The 19796-nt window shown below is 42.0% G+C and overlaps 2 protein-coding genes and 1 long non-coding RNA gene across 4 annotated transcripts in view; 2 read left to right on the forward strand and 1 right to left on the reverse strand.

Annotated features, from left to right (window-relative positions):
• Nucleotides 1-3435: 3435 nt before the first annotated feature.
• On the reverse strand, nucleotides 3436-11571 carry LOC118427845 (transmembrane protein 254-like). Of its 2 annotated transcripts, XM_035837818.1 has the most exons (5): nucleotides 11444-11571; nucleotides 7409-7472; nucleotides 6494-6533; nucleotides 5865-5924; nucleotides 3436-5364 (listed from the first exon to the last, which is right to left on the reverse strand). In XM_035837818.1, exons 1-5 carry the CDS (start codon nucleotides 11534-11536, stop codon nucleotides 5250-5252), a joined length of 372 nt encoding a protein of 123 aa, XP_035693711.1. In that variant the 5' UTR covers nucleotides 11537-11571; the 3' UTR covers nucleotides 3436-5249. The 2 variants fall into 2 exon arrangements, with proteins under 2 accessions (XP_035693711.1, XP_035693710.1); XM_035837817.1 differs by lacking the exon at nucleotides 7409-7472 and having other exon boundaries at nucleotides 6494-6597; nucleotides 11444-11569.
• Nucleotides 11572-13403: 1832 nt separating this feature from the next.
• LOC118427906 (transmembrane protein 254-like) lies at nucleotides 13404-17187 on the forward strand. The gene is made up of 4 exons (XM_035837869.1): nucleotides 13404-13576; nucleotides 14937-15040; nucleotides 16356-16415; nucleotides 17067-17187. Exons 1-4 carry the CDS (start codon nucleotides 13496-13498, stop codon nucleotides 17185-17187), a joined length of 366 nt encoding a protein of 121 aa, XP_035693762.1. The 5' UTR covers nucleotides 13404-13495.
• Nucleotides 17188-18367: 1180 nt separating this feature from the next.
• The window catches only part of LOC118427860, a 2754-nt gene continuing 1325 nt past the window's right edge, over nucleotides 18368-19796 (forward strand). Inside the window, exon 1 of the long non-coding RNA XR_004832590.1 lies at nucleotides 18368-18596. This is a non-coding gene — a long non-coding RNA (uncharacterized LOC118427860). The remainder of the gene's footprint in view (nucleotides 18597-19796) is intronic.

The raw sequence follows: 19796 nt of genomic DNA on the forward strand, positions 1-19796 counted from the left end.
CAACTCGACGTCATATCATACGTAAAACAAGGGTATCACCTGGCTAGTAATTTGAAAAACCCTTGCCTGATAACAGGGGACCATGGTTTGATCAACAAATACAAGGATATCACAGGGAAGATACTACGAGCCGATGATGGTAGAATGGCTCACGAAATTGGCACAGGAGACACTAAAGGAAACTATTGAAAGCTACAATGGCGGAGATCAAATTGAACAAAGATTGGTCAATGTAAAGAATGAGCTTTACCGCTTCCCAGCTGTAGCAGTGGATTCCTTGGCACTCGTATCACACATAACGCCTACGACGGCTTGGAAGACAATAGAAGAAATGGAAAAGCGAAAGGTGATCAACCACGACAACACACACCACCTTACAGTGCTTATCAGCATCTCAGCAGAACTCAGGCTCAGAACTTACATAGCAAATGGTGGACAAAGGGAAAAACTATCGGCGTTAGCCTCGATGGAAGCAATAGCACCTGAACATGGACAGGAATCTTTACAACGTACCAATGATGAAGTGGAAACAAATACACTACATCCACATCCTGTTTTCTGCATCCCAAATGCAAAGCAGCTTTTTAGATACTATTACACAGCAGTCCCCCTCAGATGCTATTTGTCCAAATGGTCCCAAAATCAGTTTGGTCTTGTTTCACTTCCTGATCTCTATGATGCCTCTCCTAGAGCTCGAGGAAAGCTGTATTTTGATCTGTGTGAATACCGGAAGGCCATTGGTTACTATAAAGACGCCCTTACGGAAGTTGAAGATGACAATGAGAAAATAACACTGTTACATGATCTTGGATACGCATTGTGCAGTGTTGGTGATTACGAAAACGCAATCATCCATTTTGAAGATGCAGTACAAAAACGCGAAGCTATTCAATGCAACGTCACGCCTGACTTTGCAGGGTCTCTGTATTTGCTGGGGAAGGCTTGGGCTAACCTCGGCCATTACAGCAAAGCTATCGGCTACTATGATCAGGCACTACAGATGTACAGGGGCCTCGGTGACCAGGACACACAACATCCTGACATTGCCGCTTCACTAGAAGCACTGGGAGAAGCATATTCCCACATAGGTGATTACAGGAGGTCATTTTCAAATATAGAACAGGCAATGGAGATGTTTATGAATGTCTATGGTGAAGCTGCATTTAGGGCTCACCCTCGCATTGCCACGTGCCTGGGCAGTTTAGGTGGAGTATTACTTAGCCTGGGTGATTACCAGAAAGCTTTGAGGTACTTTAAAAAGGCATTACAGATGGAACGGAGTATATATGGTCAAAGTACAGCTCATCCTAAAATTGCTACTGCACTCCTGAACCTAGCAACGTCCTGGGGTAAATTAGGAGATCACAGAAAAGCAATCGACTATACTGAACAGGCACTGCAGATGTTGAGAAGCATCCATGGTATGACTACACCACATCCTGATATTGCTGTGTGTCTCTATAACCTTGGGTGGGCAGTTGGGATGGTGGGTGATTATAGGCAAGCAACTGCCTACAGTGAACAGGCGCTGCAGATGTTCAGCAGTATCTTCGATCATAATACAGCCCATCTTGAAATCGGTTTGACACTCAACAACCTAGGAATAGCATCGAGTGGCCTGGGTGATCACAGAAAGGCAATCGGCTACTATGAACAGGCACTACATATATTAGATACAATCTTTGGGCAAGGTTCAGCGCATCCTGAGGTCTCCGTAGCTTTGAACAACCTAGGGAATGTTTGGAGTAAACTGGGTGATCACCAGAAAGCTATCAGCTGCCATGAAAAGGCCCTGAAGATGGACAGGAGTATCTATGGCCAAACTAAAATCCATCCACAAACTGCACTCTACTATCTCGGGAGTGCATTGGATGATATAGGAGACAGCGAAAAAGCGATCAGCTACCTTGAACAAGCACTGCAGATGTGCAGGAGTACTAAAGAGCAAACAGTAGGATGGACGTCCAGTAGTTTGCCCTTTCACATTGACGTTTTACTGAACAAATTGGGGACACTCTGGTGCGAGCAGGGAGATCACAGCAGAGGAATCAACTACTATGAACAGGCATTGCAGATGATTACGCATACCCGTGGTCAGGGTGAATCACATCTTGATACTGCAACGTTACTGGGAAACTTGGGATTAGCATGGCATAGCCTAGGTGATCATAAACAAGCAATCGGCTACTATGAGCAGGCACTGAACATGCGGAACAGTACTCAAGGTGAGGGTACAGCACACACTAGAATCAGCTCTTTACTGGAAGACCTGGGGTCAGCGTGGAGTGAGCTAGGCAATTACAAACAAGCAATTGACTACTATGAAAAGAAGCTGAAAATGGATAGAACTCTGTATGGTGAGAGCACACAGGAAATTGCTCTCTTACTCAGCAACCTGGCAATGTTGTGCCATAAACTGGGTGATTACAGAAAGGCAATCGGCTACTACAAAAAGTCACTGCAGATATGCAAACGTTTGTTCGGTGAGACACATCCTGACATCGCCGAATTACTCATCAATCTGGGGCACAACTGGTGTAGACTTGATAATGAGAAGAAAGCAGTGAACTATTTTGAAAAGGCCCTGGAAATGAAGATGAATTTGCTTGGTCAGAGTACAGCGCATCTTGACATTGTCTGTATTCTCTCCACCTTGGGGGTACTCTGGCAACATATTGGTGACAACGACAAAGCAATCAAATACTATTCAAAGACGCTACAGATGTACAAAAAGTTGCGTGGCGAGAATATAGCACAACCAGAAATTGTAAACTTACTCAATAGACTTGGAATAGCCTATTGTTTTTTAGATGATTTTGGGGCATCAGTAAGTACTTTCCAACAAGCCTTGGATATGGCAAGGCAGATTGAGCCTACAGACAAAAGGCGCCAACTGATAGAAAAAGTTGAAAGTAACCTCAACAAGATTCAGATGCTGTGCTACGGTCCCCGTCGTCCATTATTCACTATTGGTAAATTTGGTTTTATCTTCTTCTCTGTCTAATTTGGTGTGTATATATATTTGTGACCCTCCCTGTCATTTGCATTGCTCATGTACATATAACTGGGGGGGTAATTGCTACATTGTTACAGGGTAAGGGTTTAAACTCTACAATTTTGTATAAATTCTAATAGAATTTATAAGATGTATAAGGAACGCAAATGTAGAAGAATAATTCTATATTTGTGTTCCTTATACATTCCATGTATCAGTCAGAGATCCTTGCAAATTGTCAACAGCCTATTTTTGATCAATAAAAATGTCAAAGTATAGACTGTCTGGGCCCAATCAAGTCTTCTCTTTGTACCAACGAAAGAATCTTGGGTCACAACAGCGTAGATGTTAAAATATAGCTGTGTGGAAAATTTGGTAAATGCAAAAGTTCACAAAGCGGACATGAGCATAATATTTTTTCTGTACAACGTTGCTATATCTTCATAGTGCCATTCTTGACATTTTCTCTATTATAAAACACTCTTTAATCATTCAATAAACTCAATCCTAATTTCTGTTATTTGAAACATATAGGGAAATAACCAACTGCACAGACACATTTTTCAAAAATCAGAAAATGTATGATCAAAGACGTGACACATAAACCACAATAATATCACACCAGCATCAGTACTGCACTAACAGCCCTAAGCTTTAAATTACAACATGTAAACAATAATTTTTGAAAGATTTAAAAAAGACACATAAAACAGGTAGCAATTATTCCAGTATTCCTTTCCTCACCAAACCTTAAACTGTGCTCCTACATTTTACAATCCTATGCAGAATTGTATGTAGTCTGGATACATGGATCAAATTTCATTGATGTGGTGTGGCTTGTACAGTGCAAGGCTGCAGGTGGAATTTTGATTTCTGTTCTGGAAATCCAACAAACACTATCAGCAGTCTGGTCTGCACACCACCGACCATGTCTGCTTGCTTTTCCTGTACATGATGAGTCCAGCCCAATGTATATTGCATACAGTAATACAGTATACGGTAAATATCAATGGAAAGGCCAGATCTTTTACTCTGAAGTAGAGCTACACTATCATTCACAAAGTATAGTCTCCACCTCTTTTGTAGATCCATAAAAAGTTTGAACTGAACATGAGATTATGTATCCTAAATGCACCCCAAAGGGAGCCAATGCATATCTTAATCTGCTAAAAAGGACCTACTTTCTAAATAGCCCATTTTTAGTCTACGTCTGAGGTTAATGGCTTCCTACCTGTATTCCTGTGTATCTGTAATTGTAGCAGCAAAGTTAGCAATTATCTTCCTAACACTTCCTCCTACCTCTAGTATGAATCCTACATGTTAACTTTTACTTCTAACTGTTAATACTACCAATATCCTACATCTATCACTTACTTGAGTGCAATTTTCAAAGTTTAAAATCTACACACTACTGTATATCAAGTATCTCTTAACCTATGCCCTTTCACCTGTGACCTGATTGAAAGTAATACAAGTGTGAAGCAGCTAGCTGAAAATGTGATCACTATGGAAGATAAGAGACAGCTGCTCTGTGAACAAAGCAGTCTTTTACCTCTGATCATTTTTTCCATGGACCCTGGAAAGATAAGTCAATAAGAATCATTTTCATGGAGGTCAACAGTTTGGCATTTTGGCATGCATATGCATGGTCAGGAACTTCCACCTTTGACAGTTTTGGTCTTTCACCTATGACCTAAAAGCTTGATCAAGACAATTATGGGAGACCAGCCCAAATATCTACTTTTGATCTTTCATCTCTGACCTACACAAAGTTTGATTCTTGAAGTGTGACCTACAGGAAGTGATTTATGAAGCCTTTGCTTTAGGCTTGTACAGAATGAGTATGTAGAGACAGGCCAGCCCAAACAGCTGGGTTTGGACATGCACCTTTGATCCTTGACCTCTGACCTACAAGAATTGTGTTGGCTTTGACCTATGACCTGTAGGAAGTGATTTTAAGACGCCTTTGCTTTCGGCTTGTAAAGAATGAGCATGTAGAGGGAGGCCAGCCCAAACAGCTGGGTATAACCATGTACCTGTGATCTTTCACCAATGACCTATAGGAATTCGAGTTGACCTGTGACCTATGACCTATATTACAAATTTTAAGAAGCCTTTGCTTTAGGCTTGTACAGAATGAGCATGTAGAGGGAGGCCAGCCCAAACAGCTGGGTCTGGACATGCACCTTTGATCCTTGACCTCTGACCTACAAGAAGTGTGTTGACCTTGACCTATCACCTTAAGGAAGTGATTTTAAGATGCCTTTGCTTTCGGCTTGTACAGAATGAGCATGTAGAGAGAGGCCAGCCCAAACAGCTGGGTCTGGACAATCCACTTCAGCCTGGTCACACCACCGATGTTCTTTACCCTGAGGAGACAGGGAGATTATGTTGGAAACAAACAAACATGTTATAAACTATACTGTTAATTCTGGGATATTTGGAGATGTTTACTTCATTCATGGTTTGTGACCTCTAACTGCAAAATCATGACACTGTGAATTTATGTTTTGTATAACTATAGAGTACAGAAATGTTTCAAACCAAAACAAAAGTGCAGCAAAAACCCTCTTTCCTCTTCTACTGCAAAATTCAGTCTCCACGAAAATAAGGGCATTTACAATACTCTGGATGTCTTGATAAACATGCTACACAGAAAAGGATAAAATTTAAAGCCATTTTTTTCCATTTCTAAGGGCTCTTGGCTGTAAAGCCCAACATGATCACCAGATGTACTGTACATGCAACTTGGAAAACATAACTTTCTCTACCACTACGTAGTATAAATACCTTTAATTTGTTTTTCAGTCAAAGCTATGGCTTATTCAGATATAGTTTGACTTAGGTAAACAGGAGAGTCCATACATACCCAGTGAGGATGGCAGCGATGACGGCCTCCACTGTGTGGATACCCCAGGCTACCCAGAACCTGGGGAACAACATGGACAGAAACTTCATTTTCCACTTCTGATAACAACAAATAATTACAAAATTTAACCTGCATGTACAACACTATTGTATGGGTCACTACTGAATGTCAGTCACTTAATGATTGAAGAAAAAGTAGGATGATGAGATAAGGAAGGTATGTAAAATAAACTACTTACAGCAATTAGTATGAACAAGTTGCTGAAATTTCTTATACTATAGATTGCCAGCCAAAAAAAATAGACAATTTGTAATTTGGTATATGCTCAGTATAAAACAATACCAAGCTTAGTTAGTACTGAAATGCCACTATGGATAGTAGTAGTATTGACTAGTACCTTACATAGCTGAATCACAATTAAGTCACAATAAAAAAAAGAATAAGAAGTGTTCAGCTATTGTAGTAGGACAGAAACAGTACGCAGGGCTGTATTTGCAAATATCAATTTACAAGTCAGCTACCAGTATAACCGCAACAATATATTTTGAGACCTGACGGAGAGAATCAAGGGGCCAGTCTGGTAGGCAGGTAGGCAGGACTATTCCTTCTAAGACATGCATCACACCCACCCTTTGTAGAGCTGTGCTGGGTAGTTCTTGATGAGGTGCTGTGTCAGAGTGCCCACAGGACCCAGCATGTACCAGGGTACCGACTGGGGGGCGTACACTGCAAACTGTGGATATAACAGGAACATATAGTGAGTATAAGCCATGTAGTACTGAGGGTAGCATGCTGTGTCAGAGTGCCCACAGGACCCAGCATGTACCAGGGAACAGACTGAGCAGCATACACTGCAAACTGTGGGTATAACAGGAACATATAGTGAGTATAAACTGTATAGTACTGTGTCCCCACAGGACCCAGCATGTACCAGGGAACAGACTGGGGGGCATACACTGCAAACTGGGGGGATAACAGGAACATATATATAGTAAGTACTAGTACAAGCTCATTGTAGTATTGATAGTTGTGTACTGTATGTGTCAGTGTGCCCACAGGACCCAACATGTACCAGGGAACAGACTGGGGGGCGTACACCGCAAACAGTGGGATAACAGAAACAAGCCATGTAGTACTGAGGGCAGCATGCTACATATGTCAGTGTGCCTAGTGCGGCAGTAGTGCCCACAGGACCCAGCATGTACCAGGGTACAGACTGGGGGGCGTACACTGCAAACTGTGGATATAACAGGAACATATAGTGAGTATAAGCCATGTAGTACTGAGGGTAGCATGCTGTGTCAGAGTGCCCACAGGACCCAGCATGTACCAGGGAACAGACTGAGCAGCATACACTGCAAACTGTGGGTATAACAGGAACATATAGTGAGTATAAACTGTATAGTACTGTGTCCCCACAGGACCCAGCATGTACCAGGGAACAGACTGGGGGGCATACACTGCAAACTGGGGGGATAACAGGAACATATATATAGTAAGTACTAGTACAAGCTCATTGTAGTATTGATAGTTGTGTACTGTATGTGTCAGTGTGCCCACAGGACCCAACATGTACCAGGGAACAGACTGGGGGGCGTACACCGCAAACAGTGGGATAACAGAAACAAGCCATGTAGTACTGAGGGCAGCATGCTACATATGTCAGTGTGCCTAGTGCGGCAGTAGTGCCCACAGGACCCAACATGTACCAGGGAACAGACTGGGGGGCGTACACCGCAAACTGTGGATACAACAGGAACACTACAGGGTTGTATGGTAAGTAAAAGCTCATTCAACTACGACTGTATGTGTCAGGGTGCCCACAGGACCCAGCATGTACCAGGGAACAGACTGGGGAGCGTACACCGCAAACTGATGGTAGCAACATGTGCCCACAGAACAGAAACATTTTGGCAAACTGAGTGTGTCAATAGCCTCAAGCTCATAATATATTAGTCATTTTACTACCTTTAAGGAACTATAAAGATATGATTGTACGGGTTAGCCTGTGCGACTATACACGAAAAACATATTTACTTGTAATACGTATGTCGATGTATTACTAAGTAAATACGTTTTTCGTGTATAGTCACACCGGCTATGTATGGGTATGAGATGATCTATACCTGTATATGACCGTAAGGTATGGGTGTACATTATGAGTACCTACGCAGGTATGCAGGTATGCAGGTAACGGTACCTACCCTTTTTAAGACCATGGTAAGACCGCATCTCGAGTACGGAAACATCATTTGGGGGCCCCACTTCATCCTGGACCAGATTAGGATTGAGAAAGTACAGAGAAGGGCAACAAAGCTAGTAAAGGACTTGAGAGACCTCCCGTACAGCGAGCGACTTAAGCGACTACGACTCCCATCTTTACAGTACAGACGACAGCGGGGGGATATGATCCAGGTCTACAAGTTTTTAACAGGCAAAGAGAGAGTCCACCTTCATGACACCTTCTTTGAGCGGGCGGAAAACACAACAACAAGAGGGCACAGTCTAAAGTTGAAGATCCCCCTGGCTAATAATAATAATAATAATAATCACCAGGTGTATTTTGCCAGCCAGTAGGTACCCATTATGAGTAATGAGGCTGATTAACGTGGTCGAGGCACCTCCTCGAGCACGGGACCCCCGTTTTACGTCCCTCCCGGAAGACGATTTCGTGGAAAGCTTCGTGAGGCTACAGCAATCCGGACGTCCTTGGTTGGTCTCCCATCCAAGCACTGTCCGAACCGCGCGTTGCTTAACTTCCGAGATCGAGGGATCGGGTGTACCAACGCGCCACGCGGCCGTAGCTAAGTCGAGGTTGAGAGCCCAGGTTTTTAGCACAAGAGTGGCAAATAACTGGAACTCCCTGCCAGAGAAAGTAGTGAGCAGTAAGACAGTGAACGAATTCAAAAACCAGCTAGACAAACACTGGAGCCATCTGAAGTATGAGCATGCGTAGCCGATGACCTGAGGTGTCAAGATCAGTCCACTACAGGAGTCCACTCCTCCCTCGACTGAAGATGGTATCGGCTACTTCACAATCTAATGTACCAAAAGGGGGTCACTAGGGGTGAAAATTCAACTCCATTTTATTCTTTTTTTGTTGTTAGCAGTTCAAAGGTACACACCTTGCGCTTACTATCATAAAGGATCTCCGCACAACGAGCTTTTATAACTTCTGTACATGGGCTTTTATAAATGGATCACTAAGGGGGTACGGACGCTACAACTGTAGAATTACTGGAACTGCAGCATACTGTATATTCAACATTAGAACAGAAAATGGGTGTTTTATCCTTATCTTCTTGTATAATTAGCATTTGCTATGCTAGAAAATCAACTCAAGTTGCAGTATGACTATGTTAGGTCATTTTCTGGTCATCTGTTACTAAAGCAGCTATAATGATATGCGGGTAATTTGGCTTGAAGCAAAGAATACTATAATTCTTAATCCAGGCACCATAGTAGCTAAATTTTGGTGGTTATCTATCCTTATTGGGCTTCTACATAAAATTACAACAGATATAGTGTATAACATAACATAGAATCTTTCATATGACCATTAATGAACATTTCAAGGGGGGTACGGACGCTACACAATTATAGTAAAGACTGGTAGTGAACAATGGAATTAGCCCACTAAACATGTCTATTTTCTAATAATCATTAACTATTTATTAATTGAAGCATCCATTAATGCTACTGCAGCAGTTTAACAAAGAAAATGAGAATATAAATATGCCAGTTGAGATTCCACCCAGTTGGATCTTTATTCTACTTTTTGATAACAGGCCTACTGATAGAAGATTTTACAGAATCTGTGATAAAGAAGTGATGGTTTACATAAAAGAATATAACACAGTGCTTCCCATGCCATCAAACCAGCAATGTATACTTGCATCTTTCTTGAATACATGCTATGTACATATTGGTTTGGACAAGAGAAACAATAGTGCAGGGGGTACAGATGCTACACATTACATACTATGTAATACATGTACTATGTTTAATTTATGCCTTGTATAATGTAGATCTACCAAACTGGTGTTCTTATATCAGCTAAACTCATGGGGGAATATCAAATATCATCTCACATCCATCTTTGGCTGCTTTGGAATGAACCATTTATGAAGTCTGAGGGGGTGTAGCAAATGTGGATTTGTGGAGGAAATCTCAGAAAAATGCAGCTCAAATTCATTGAAAAGTCACATTTTTAGAGAAAAAAGTTAACCAATCATATCTGTAAGAACTGTAATTAATGTATTGAATCAGAATTGTAGCAGTTGGACAGTAATTTTAACAGCATTTTGCTAAAAAGCTTCAAATGGGGGTATGGACGCTACAGGTGGGGGTACGGACGCTACAGGGGGTACGGACGCTACATTTTGATGTTTATGGTGCTATACTAGACAGAGTTTTCAGGACAGCAATGGTTTAAAGGGTGTTCTAGTATGTGGTAATAGAGGCCTCTAAACTGTCATAATCACAATCTTGTGGGATTTACTTAGTACAGAAATTAAAGGGGGTACGGACGCTACAGATTTTTTTCGGAAAATGACATCCTGGACTTTGCTTGTAAATAATATGTCATAAGAGTGTGCTACTGATCTTATTCTACTTCTGACCTTATACACACACAATACCTTACTTTTACATACAAAGACAACACCAATATTACCAAACAATTAGCTGCTACAGACTACAGATATATCCAGTTAAAATAACATTGGAATCTGTCAACATGTGGGTAAAATGGAAAAATAGTCCCTATGGAACCAAAAAATGGTCATTTCCTTCAAAAAAAGCATAAAATCACTAGTAGTCACATGACCGCATATCAAAAGCAAGTGGTTTCTAACTACCAACTACAATTTTTCTGTTAGATCAGAGGTTTAAGAATTAGTAAAAACTGAATGGTCCCCGATAACGCTTAAAATTGGGCATTTTTAGGTTATATTTTGGTCAATATTTTCGCCAAATATTGACTGATTTACAAAATTCTTTTTGTGACATGTTCCTTGTTGTACCAGGTTTTGGGAAATGAATTTATAAAACAGCTATAGGCTGTGTATCTTTTGCTATCAACTGATAGCATGTCAGAAAAAAAATGGGTACATTAGATTGTGAAGTAGCCGTATGCAGGTATGCAGGTATGAGTACAACCCCCCCCCAACCCCCAACCCCCAACCCCCCACCCCCGCGCACAATATAATTATAAACCTGCGGCTGAAAAAAACGTTCAATGAATTTATGCTTCATACTTATTCCCGTTATAGTAACTTATACACAAATTATTTGGAGGGGGGCTGGGGGCAGGGGTTACCTTTACTCTCTCTACAACAGGCCAGAGAAGCAGCCATAAATACAAAAGTTCACGGTTAAATCAAAACCTATAATAACAAATTATAGATCCCCTTTGTTCTTACCGTGTACAGCACCCATATACTGGGCACCAGCACCATAGTCAGGAAACGTACTCGGACAAAATCTCCCTCCGACATCGCTAAACAACGATTCACACAGCCGCTACTGTACGGAAAATAAACTCAAACACATAAGCAAACAAAAGAAAATCAACACACCCCGAAGATGGTAAATCCGACGGTGATAAAGGACATCCAAAACGGCGAAGCGCGCCGGAAAAAAGGTTCGCCACCAGCCATGGGCGCCGCCATCTTGGATTTTCCCCACAGTGCACCGCGAGCGGACGAACTATGGCGGTGGTTTCAACTTTCAACCACCTGACAAGTGAAGAAAGTAGCAAGAAATGTTAACTTAGAGATTGAAAACAGATATTAAGAATAGAAATCCAGTGTTTGCCTTAGCCAAATCAAAAACATTCTATAAAAGAAAAATTATATTTTACAGAAACGACCCTCCATAAAAGTGCCACACATGAAAAGTAAAATCAACATTTCGTTATGTTTTTCCTACAGACGACTGGATGCTTGCACTCACGTGATCATGACGTAGACATTGTCATCCATGATGGCTGGTTAAACCTGAAAGTTGCCATGTAAGTTTGATTTAGTCACACATTTATAACGTAACGGTTTGTAAGTTAATAGCGGACACGTACAAACGGGACGTGAAATGCAATTTCATTGGCCTGACTCTTTCAGGTTTCTCCAATCAGCATGGTAGCTAAGATCACGCACACACAACCCACCAATACCTGACCTTGCAACCTGACAAGTATGCAGGTTGCAAGGTTGGAACGGGTCCAGAAGAGGGCGCTGCGCACAATTCTGAAGGGACAGTACACTAGCTATGAGTCAGCTCTGCAGCTAACCGGTCTAAAGTCACTGAAGGACCGACGAGAGGACCTATGCCTGAAGTTTGCTGGCAAACTCAGCCCTGAACTCCTCCCACCCACAGCAGGGGAACTCCATGGTAGAAACACCAGGAACTCTAAGAAGCTCAAAACTGTAAAGTGCAGAACAAACCGATACCGAAATTCCCCAATGCCATATCTAGTCCGCCTCATGAACAAATGCTGATAATGTGAATAGTCGAGTGTTATCATGTTCAGAATAAGACCAATTGTCTTTAAGTTTTAAAGTGTATGATAAGGCGAGACATGTTATTATGCGATAGTGTAAATAGTCGATTGTTTTTTATGTTCCAATTAAGAGAAAAGTTGTCTTAAAGTTTTAAAGTGTACGATAAGTTGAGACATGTTATTGTGCCATACTTGTACCGTATACGCAATTCAGCCTTGGGCTGCGAGGTATGTCGTTTTTCAATAAACCATTCATTCATTCATTCATTCATTCATTCCAATACGCAGTATATAAAGGAACGACTCCGCCCTTTTTTTATGATGCGGCATTTTGAAGAACTTTGACCGAAGGGTAATTTATTTAGACAAGCAAACGCCAAGGGAAGACTGGGATCACTACAAGATGGCGGCGACCAAGGAAAACTTCCGGCATGTCTCTCTCTGGGCGATTGGGGTGGTTTCTGTCATGTTTCTGGTAGTCGGGGTACGCACGGTTACATAGGTCGAGGTCACACAGGTCGTGCGATCGTCGTACGATTCAGTGATGCCGTAGGACTTTCAAGCAGGCCGTGACTGAGCCAACCACTGACATGGATCCAAAACAGCATTTCGTGCACCTAGACAGTTGAACTTTTCATGAGACGTACATTGTTGTCCTCCGAAATGCCCGAAGTAAGCGATCGTACGACGAATGCAAGACCTGTGTGACCACGCCCTTAATTACATCTGACAGATATAACATTCTTGTCATTTTATTGGGAAGCAGTCGCTGTCCTAATCATGCCCTGGTATTTTAGCGACCATTCACCGTTTTTAGATATGACCTGGTGTCGGATTTATTGGAAATTTTATGCCATCTTAATCATTGTACTAGGTACAATCAAAAGGCTTTCCAGAAAAATCTTAACATCTCTACACAGCTGTAATAAGATTTAAAAAAAGGGAATGAAAACTAATGCGAGAAACGAAGATTTCTTGTCCTTAAACCGCGGTCATGACTAACTTCGAACTTTGACCCGAAAACTTTACCCAAGTCGCACCAAGAAACGACCCCGCCCCTTTTGTCGTGTGTTGACCTTACAGTCAATAAGAAAGGTAAACACCTGCGACCCTATGTACAACGAGATCCAAGATGGCGGCCACCAAGGAGAATTTCAAGCGCCTCCCTATCTGGATGATGGGCTTCGTCTTTGTCTTCTTTGCTCTCGTCGGGGTATGCGATATTCCTTATAGCTTTAGCTTTCTCGTAGTATCCAGCGGTGAAGCTAAGTTTGATATATGCTTATTTAATGTGAGTCTGTGTGACTTGACTGTTCTAACGTCCAAGTCGAATACTTAGTACAGGTAGAACGTGCAACTTTCATGACAACTTTCTAACTTTCTGCTCACGATTCAGTGATTACAAGAAATTTCGATTGTTTCTTTTTCTTTAAACGTACGTCAATCTGGCCAAAAGGTCACGTGGCCATGTCGCTACGTATTACGGGGGATAGAAAAACTTGAACTAAAGGAAGGAGATTTTGTCTCCATAAACCCCTCGATCAAAGAAGCCAGAAAAGGTCCCTATGTAGTGAGGGAGGCAGGCAAGACAAAGGAGGTAATGCCTGGTGTGTTTGTTCTGTTGGTGATACGTGACAACCTACACTGTGCCTGATTCGTACAAACATGGTTCTCGCAACCTTAATACCCGCACATACAAGGGGCAACAACCTGTCGGACACCCTGTGAGGAAAGGGTCAATGCCCTGTCGGTCAGAGTCCTCTCTGCGAAGTACCCCAGTCTTTAGACGTGACCGACATTTTATAGTACCTATCGAAAGAGAGTGGTGCGGATGTACAAAATGTACCCGTTAGAGTAAACTGTTCTTTTTTTCGCGTAAATGATTGAAAAACAGTTCTTTTTCATCGAATTCCATTGTGGAATTGAGCTGGCTGAAACGAGGACTGCAGCTGGGTTGATAAGTCTATTTTGGATTTCCCGGTTGTTTTGTTTACCCCTGACGTCAACCCGTGACACACTTTTAGAACAAGTTGTTTGTTTGTTTGTTTGTTTGTTTATTTACCAGTTGTTGTGTACTCCCAGCTGGCCGTGTTGGCCCCTGACACCACCCCCTGGCACGTGATGGGAGCTGCATGTTTGTTTGTTTGTTTACCAGTTGTTGTGTACTCTCAACTGACCGTGTTGGCCCCTAACTCCACCCCCTGGCACGTGCTGGGACCTGCATGTTTGTTTGTTTGTTTATTTGTTTGCTTATTTACTAATTGTTGTGCATTTTCAGCTGGCCGTGTTGGCCCCTGACACCACCCCCTGGCACGTGCTGGGACCTCTATGTTGTTTGTTGTTTGTTTATTTATTTATGAGTCATTGTTTACTCCCAGCTGGCTGTGTTGGCCCCTGACTCCACCCCATGGCACGTGCTGGGACCTGCATGTTTGTTTGTTTGTTTATTTGTTTGTTTATTTACTAATTGTTGTGCATTTTCAGCTAGCCGTTCTCGCCCCTGACACCACCCCCTGGCACGTGCTGGGACCTGTTTGTTGTTTGTTTGTTTACCAGTTGTTGTTTACTCCCAGCTAGCCGTTCTCGCCCCTGACTCTACCCCCTGGCACGTGCTGGGGCCTGTCGGCAGCTTCATACAGAACACCATCAAGAACGACCCGGCCCGCATCCAGGAGATGTAAGTAACGGTTCTCCCCTAGTAGGTAGATAAAGCAATCCACCCAAGGTTAGTAACGGTCCTCCCCTAGAAGGTAGATACAGCAATCCAACCAAGGTTAGTAACGGACATCCCCTTGGTAGATACGTACAGCTATCGGAGCTTTACGCTGAAACATTATATACCGGATCCCATATTCCGGATCACTCCTTCAGGATCACTTATTGCATGGACCCCATATTACGGATCCCATATAATCTCCAAGCATCATCATCATAGCGTTCCGTGCCAGTCATGCAGCCAGGCCACGGCCTTCTCGTTAGCTTCTAGTAGGTCCTGGTTGGAGATGTTGGGGCCTAATACACAGTCCTTTGTAATGTGTCCCATGGTTTGGGTTGGGTGGCCACAACGACACTCAGCTGAGTTCACCCGTCCCCATTTCAGTAGGTTGTCTCTGGTCCTACCTACTCCGCATCTTGCTCTGTTCAGGTCCACCCATTCCCTTCCCTCCAAGCAGATCCTACGGTAGCATAAGATATTATCAAAAGCTGGCAGAGGAGTGAGTTTCGCTACCGGCAAATGGACACCTCTTGGCTGACTACACTCCTTGGCCAGTTTGGTACTAACATATGCCACTGTAGGATCTGCTTGGAGATTAGATCTCATATCCCCGATGACTTATTTCTGAACGCATATCCCGGATCCCTTCACATACTTGAATAAACAGAGAACCCTGGGTAGCACTTGAGAGTAGAGCCAGTCATCGTCTTTACAAGCTAGACCGGACACGGTACGGATAACACTCATATTCGTTGCCATGGCAACGTTACACGCATATTCGTTGCCATGGCAACGTTACGCTTTCCTTTTCCGTTATCCAGAATAGTTTTTTTAGTTTCGGGATACACAGCAAGGCAAACCCCTCCCAGGTTCCTATGCTGTTTTTGTCATCTCCAAGCAGATGTAGGGTACGACCCGTTGTTCAGTTATGGATTTTTGCAGTATAACCGTACCTAGGCTAAAGATGTACTGTAGGCTTAGAAATAACTCAATGTGAAGTCACAAGCTTCTGGCTCTGTAACTTTATTTGTTTTCTTTATATATATATATATGTATATATATATATATATATATATATATATATATATATATATATATATATATATATATATATATATATATATATAACTTTATTGCACAACAATTATACAAGGTACAAAGTATGGCATCTACATAACTACAGTTCTATAGCTTAACTTAAGGCTTATCTAACTAATACAGGAGTTGTAGTATGAGATAAGTTTCTTACATTCATATTGTTTGTCTGTGTTCACAGGCCTTTTAGGATCCTTGGCATACACACAGCAGAAACTGCGATCGCTTTCTTCATCACTCTGTAAGTTTTGTCATTTCGTGTTTTTACCATTATCTATAAACATCAAATACTTTCTATCAGTATCATTGCCTTCGTCAAGACGGTTATGCTTTTGGATCGCTGTTTTTGTGTGTGTTTGTATAACAGCATAACTCGAGAAGTTGTAAGTAGTTCTTTATGATAGTTGAGCAGCCCTGGCTGTTTGTAAACAGCTGAACAAATAAATACTAGTAGATAAAAATAAATATGATAGTCGTGATATGTAGATACATGTAGATAGATGTCTAAATCAAAGAGAACATTTGATAAGCGCCTCCTAGCGGCTTCAAATAGTACCGAATCAGAACTTATTTCTAATACTCGAACAAGGAACGGCCTTTGGTTGGGAAGTCCTCCAAATTACACAGGAGCTGTGGAAAGATCGGAACATTTTGTAAGATTCTTAGTTGATGCTTTTATTATTTGACAGATCAACCCATTGTAGCCTGGAATCCAGTCGTGTTGTGCTTTGGTCACTCCCCAGAGGTTGACAGGAAGCGTACCTCTGGGGAGCGACCAAAGCACAGCACGCCTGGATTCCAGGCTAAACCCACTGCGCTTACGGCCCTAAAAATGCTATGGAACACCCTGTACCTTACCCCACATTAACCTTAAAATCTTTCTATGTACTAGATGGAAGGACATCTCTGGACCGGCGCGGCTGAAGTGGCTCCTGCAGACGTTCGTGTTCGGGATCTTCTCTCTGCTTCCCCTCATCGTGTTCAAACCTGCCGTGGAGAAAAAAGTCAAATAGACACTGGATAATTCAACACGTGCTTTTCAAAATTAGAGAACATATTTTGTTTTTTTTTGCGTGTAATCTTATCTCTACATGGTTACGTTTACCAAATTCTAACCTGCGGTGGATAAAAAAAGTCAAGTAGACACCGGAGAATACAACGTTTGCTTTTTACGTTTTCATAAAGTGTTGTTCAACTGAGACAAGTACAAATTAAAGAACAGATTTTGTTTTTAGCGTGTAATTATTTATCATTGCGTTTATTGTGTTCAAACTTGCGATGGAGAACAAAATCAAGTAGACACAGGAGAATCCAACCTTTGCTTTTCACGTTCTTACAAAGTGTTGCTCAACTTAGACCAGTACAAAATTAAAGAACAGATTTTGTTTTTAGCGTGTAATTATTTTGTCGTTACGTTTACTGTGTTCAAACCTGCGATGGAGAAAAAAATCAAGTAGACAATGGAGAATCCAACGTCTGGTTTTCACAATTTTACAAGTGTTGCTCAACATAGATATGTTACTACTGTGTTACAAAATTAGAGTGCATATTTTGTTTTTAACGTGTAATTGTATAACTAGTACTACATGATTACATTTATCACGTTCAAACTTGCGATGGAGAAGAAAGTCAAGTAGACACTGGAGAATCCAACGTTTGCTTTTTACGTTTTCATAAAGTGTTACTCAACTGAGACAAGTACAAATTAAAGAACAGATTTGTAACGTGTAATCTTATCTCTGCTTGGTCACGCTTAGGGCTGGGTATCGGTACAGCGTACCGGTACAAAACCGGTTTTTCTTATTGGACTGGTCCAGAAAAACCGGACCTGAAAAAATTGGGTGGACCGAATGTTGAACCAATTGGAAATTTAACAGATTATTTTATAAGGCATTCAAACGTTTTGGCGCTTGCAGGTGGACAAAAATAACAAGAGTGAAGTAGAGTAGAGTTTATAATAATTTCTACCAAGTTTTACAGTCAATCGTACAGGTGCAGCTAGCGTTGTAGGATTTTAAAACGCCAGTGTAAGTCTAATACACAACCAAACAGATTTCTTTCTAGTGAAATAGACCATTGGTATGAGTCATACTGAAACAGGTCCAGGTTCAGGTCCGGACCTGGACCTGATCCTTTGGACCTGAACCGGACCTGGACCTGAATTTTCTGTACTGGTACCCTGCCCTAGTCACGCTTATCATGTGTGGCTAATGTAAATCTAATGCGCTCCTGTACATGAAGGAACGACTTCGCCCCTTTTAAGTAGCATTTTGACGAACTTTGCCCCATTGCGGCTTGTTTAGGCAAGTAAACACCAAGCGCAGACTACGATCAATTCAAGATGGCGGCGACGAAGGAAAATTTCCAGCGTGTCCCTCTCTGGGCGGTGGTGGTCGTTTTTGTCCTGTTTCTGCTGCAAGGGGTACGCACGGTTAGGGCACGGTCACATAGGTCGTACGATCGTCGTACGATCGCTAACTTTGGGCATTTCGGAGGATAACCATGTAATCATGCAAAGTTCAACTGTCTTGGTGCAAAAAAAATGCTGTTTTGGATCCATGTCGGTGTTAGGCTCTGCCACGGCCTGCTTGAAAATCTTACGGCATCAAAATCGTACGACGATCGCACGACCTAAGTGAGTTCGCCCTTTCTTTGGAAAGCATTTGCTGTCCTAATCATGTTTTTGATGTTTCAGGGACAATTCACCGTTTTTAGATATGACTTTGTGTCAGATTTATTGTAGCCTGGATACCAGTTCCTCGCTCTATACTATAGCCCTTTCGCGGTAATGTATAATCCTTATGCCAGGGAAGGTCCAAGCCCCAGTCTCTATTTGCACTCAGAGGTAATGGCATCCAGTTTCTGATAACTATTTGGCGGCGGGGCTAATCGGTTGCCGGATCGAAGAGATTAGCGAGTATAGCACGCCGGTCTGGATACCAGGCTAGATTTATTGGAAATCTTCTGTCATCTTAATCATTGCAGGTGCAATAGAAAAACTTTCCAGAAAAATCTGAACATCTCTACAAAGCTGTGTGTAATACGATCTAGCAATGGGAATAAAAACTGATGCGAGAAAACTAGATTTCTTGTACTTTTTAAAAACGCGATCATAACTGACTTAGAACTTTGACCCGAAAACGTTACCCAAGTCGCAACAGGAAACAACCCCGCCCCTTTTGTCGTGTGTTGACCTTACAGTCAATAAGAAAGGTAAACACCTGCGACCCTATGTACAACGGGATCAAAGATGGCGGCCACCAAGGAGAATTTCAAGCGGATTCCTCTCTGGGCTATGGGCTAAGTTCTCATCTTTTTCAGTCTCGTCGGGGTATGCGATATTCCTTATAGTTTTATCTTTCTCATAGTTTCCTGCGGTGAAGCTGGATTATATGTTCAACATTTTTGAAGCGAGTTTTGTGTGACTTGATTGTTCTGACGCCCAAGTCGAATACTTAGTACCAGTGTGGAACGTACAGCCTTTATGACAACATTTATGAGGTTTGCTCACGATCAATGGAGTACAAGCGCTTTACGATTTTCATACTTTTCGTTAATCTTAAGTTAATCTACAGTATGTTCCTAAAGCCCCCTTTACAAATCAAGAATTTAGCTCGGTCGA

Source organism: Branchiostoma floridae, chromosome 12, assembly GCF_000003815.2.
Source record: "Branchiostoma floridae strain S238N-H82 chromosome 12, Bfl_VNyyK, whole genome shotgun sequence".
NCBI lineage: Eukaryota > Metazoa > Chordata > Leptocardii > Amphioxiformes > Branchiostomatidae > Branchiostoma > Branchiostoma floridae.